General features: G+C 38.6%; 1 protein-coding gene across 2 annotated transcripts in view; it reads left to right on the top strand.

Moving 5' to 3' along the window:
* The window catches only part of LOC122251351 (uncharacterized), a 1,002-nt gene extending 162 nt beyond the window's left edge, over positions 1-840 (top strand). For both annotated transcript variants that reach the window (XM_086554802.1, XM_086554803.1), the window contains exons 2-3: positions 82-366; positions 565-840. In XM_086554802.1, coding sequence (XP_086410928.1) covers positions 86-366; positions 565-676 — 393 coding nt within the window. In that variant the 5' untranslated portion in view covers positions 82-85 and the 3' untranslated portion in view covers positions 677-840. The remainder of the gene's footprint in view (positions 1-81; positions 367-564) is intronic.
* The last annotated feature ends 1,839 nt before the right edge of the window (positions 841-2,679 follow it).

Genomic DNA, 2,679 nt, shown 5'->3' with positions numbered 1-2,679 from the left:
AAAAAATACGTGAAATCTAAATGGTTATAGGGTAAGGAATATTTGTTTGTGAAGATAGCTAATCGAATTATCCTGACGCAGTACAATGGCCGCCCACGCTGTCGCCCCCATCGTGTACCAGCTACAGCAAGGTCTTCGCAACGTGGACCTGAGGAGCTTGGTGAATTCGTTCGACCTGAAGGGCTTGGTGAACAAGCTGGACATCCAGACAGTGGGCCTTGTGGCGCTGGTGGTCGTGGCCGCCGTGTTCCTGTTTGAGCTGTTCAGCAAGAGCTACGCCCCCTACGGCAGGAGTCTGTTGTCCTCCGCCGCCCACGCCTGGGATGATGGTGACCAGTGGAACCTCAAGGAAAGTGTCCGTGGAAGGTAAGTGCAGATATTTGCGATGGAAAGTTGTAATATAGCATATCAAGAAAATGTTGAACATCATTCGTATTGATATAACTCAGAATTTGATATGGCTCATGCATATACTTCATGCTTATTACCAATATATATCTGAATGATCTGTATAGGCATAATCCATTGAACATTGCATTTTAAGCTCTTGATATTTCGTTGCAGCCGTTCCCTAGAGCCCGTGACGAAGGTCCTAGACGCCCTGGCGGAGGCGGTGAAGAAGTGGGAGGCGCAGGAGGAAGGCGCCGTTAGACATCGTGCTTCTGATATTCACTAAAAAAATGGTCATTAAATGTGATGACAATCATGACGCTCTGTAAATATGTGAATAAGTAGAAAGTGTGCTTGCAGGCAAGCAAATGGCTTTTAAGATCTATGATCAATATGGATCTCATAACATAGTGTATTTATTGAATAAATATTTATTCTGTACCTTTCTAATTTTTGTGTCTTATTAGCAACATCTTATTATCCGCAAATTTCACTAGAATATCTATAAACTAAAAATACCACTGCTATTTCAATGCAAAAGGAATGTTCAAGAATACACAGACATACATCCCAAACACACAGATAGATTGACTGACAGATAGATACAGATAGATATAATAACAAGACCTTTCGCTCTGAACCGATGGACTATAATTTTCAGATAAAACAAGTGAATTAGGAAAAATGAAGCTGCTAGAGTTGTCTTATCTGTGTGGGCGAGGGAAGCCAGGCATTTCTGGCCAAAGAAAAGCGAAGCAACGAAAGCATATCAATCACTCTGTATAAACGTGTATTTATGAAGCGAGACGATGTAATCTATGTAAAACTGGATGAAAAATGTAATTCTTCCCTTTCTCTCCTCAAAAAGATGATGGTAATGCCAATGATGTATTGTTATCATCACTGTTATTATTGATATCATCATCTACATCATCATCCTTTTATATTAAATGTTTGGTTTCGTTTACTCTCGATCAACAGTAAGGCAATGGTTATAGACAATTCCTAATATTTTATTTCACAGATGTATGAATGGATCAACGAACTGTTTTGAAAATGTATGTGATTTTCATGAAGGATCTATTTAGTTCACTACATATATCAATTCATCTCTGAATTCATCACTGAACTGGAATTTAATCCTTGGCTAAATTATATATGATAACTTTGACATGTAAAACTGGATGAAAAATATCATTCTTCTCCTTTCTCTCCTCAAAATGATGATAATGGCAGTGATATTTTGTAATCACTGTTATTATCAACATCATCTTTTTAGATTAAATGTGTGGTTTCATTTTCTCTTGATCAACAATACGGCAGTGGTTATAGACCATGCCTAGTATTTTATTTTACAGATGTATGAATGGACCAACAAACTTTTGAAAATGTATGTAGCTTTAATAAAGGATCCATATAGTTCACAAGATATATCATTTCATTACTTATATATATGATTATATCAGACATAACGAAGAAAAACAACAAACATTCTTAGCTTTTAAATAAGGTTCTATCAGATACCTAGTGTATCATAAGAAAACATGAAAAACGCAGATAATGAATAGCATTTTATCCTAAGGAGAAGATCGTTTTCTGATCGCGATGTCCTTTGCCTCCCTCACTTCGCCTCCTTCGCCAGAGCATGAAGGACTTTGGCTTAAGACTTTAGGAATGGACTGAAAGTTAAAGGAAAAATATTTGGCAATGATATGCTGATAATTCGAAGTGATACTGGGATATACTGCATCATTCAGAATGGAATGACAAGAGTCTTTTCATTGTTCTGCATATCTAGTATATGGTATCTCACACTGTAGTTTAGATAACTATCCTGTTGAAGGATGTGGCTGAAGCTTGATTTGATTAGGAATGGCACTGGCATCCGAGGACAAGAGACTCCTGCCGAAGGAGGCGGAACTGTTGGTGGAAAAGGTTGAAAAGAAATAGGACGAGCATAACCAACAGCGCCCCCTACGCGCGCGATTTGGAAGTCCAGCTTCTTGAGCCCTTTTCTGACAGAAGGAATTGAGGCTTTTGGCTCAACGAGGACCTTCCTTTAGTTGGTGGGAGATGGAGGCGACGATGTGGATTGCCATGTCACAGTAAAATAGTAAAAGAACTAAAAGCTTTGATAAGGTGTATGTACGAGCTTCTTCCAATAGTCTTGTACTCATTATATTGTTTCATTAGCTTTATGAATGTCGTATGTTAGGTGTTTGATCTATCTCCTGTTTTGCGGTAGATGGTAAGATCCATTTCGCAGAACCTACAGGCGCATGGCTGTTG

Source organism: Penaeus japonicus, unplaced genomic scaffold (genome assembly GCF_977035675.1).
Source record: "Penaeus japonicus unplaced genomic scaffold, GWHDUDI00000001_assembly GWHDUDI00000030, whole genome shotgun sequence".
Taxonomy (NCBI): Eukaryota; Metazoa; Arthropoda; class Malacostraca; order Decapoda; family Penaeidae; genus Penaeus; species Penaeus japonicus.
This window is presented reverse-complemented; position numbering and strand designations above follow the sequence as displayed.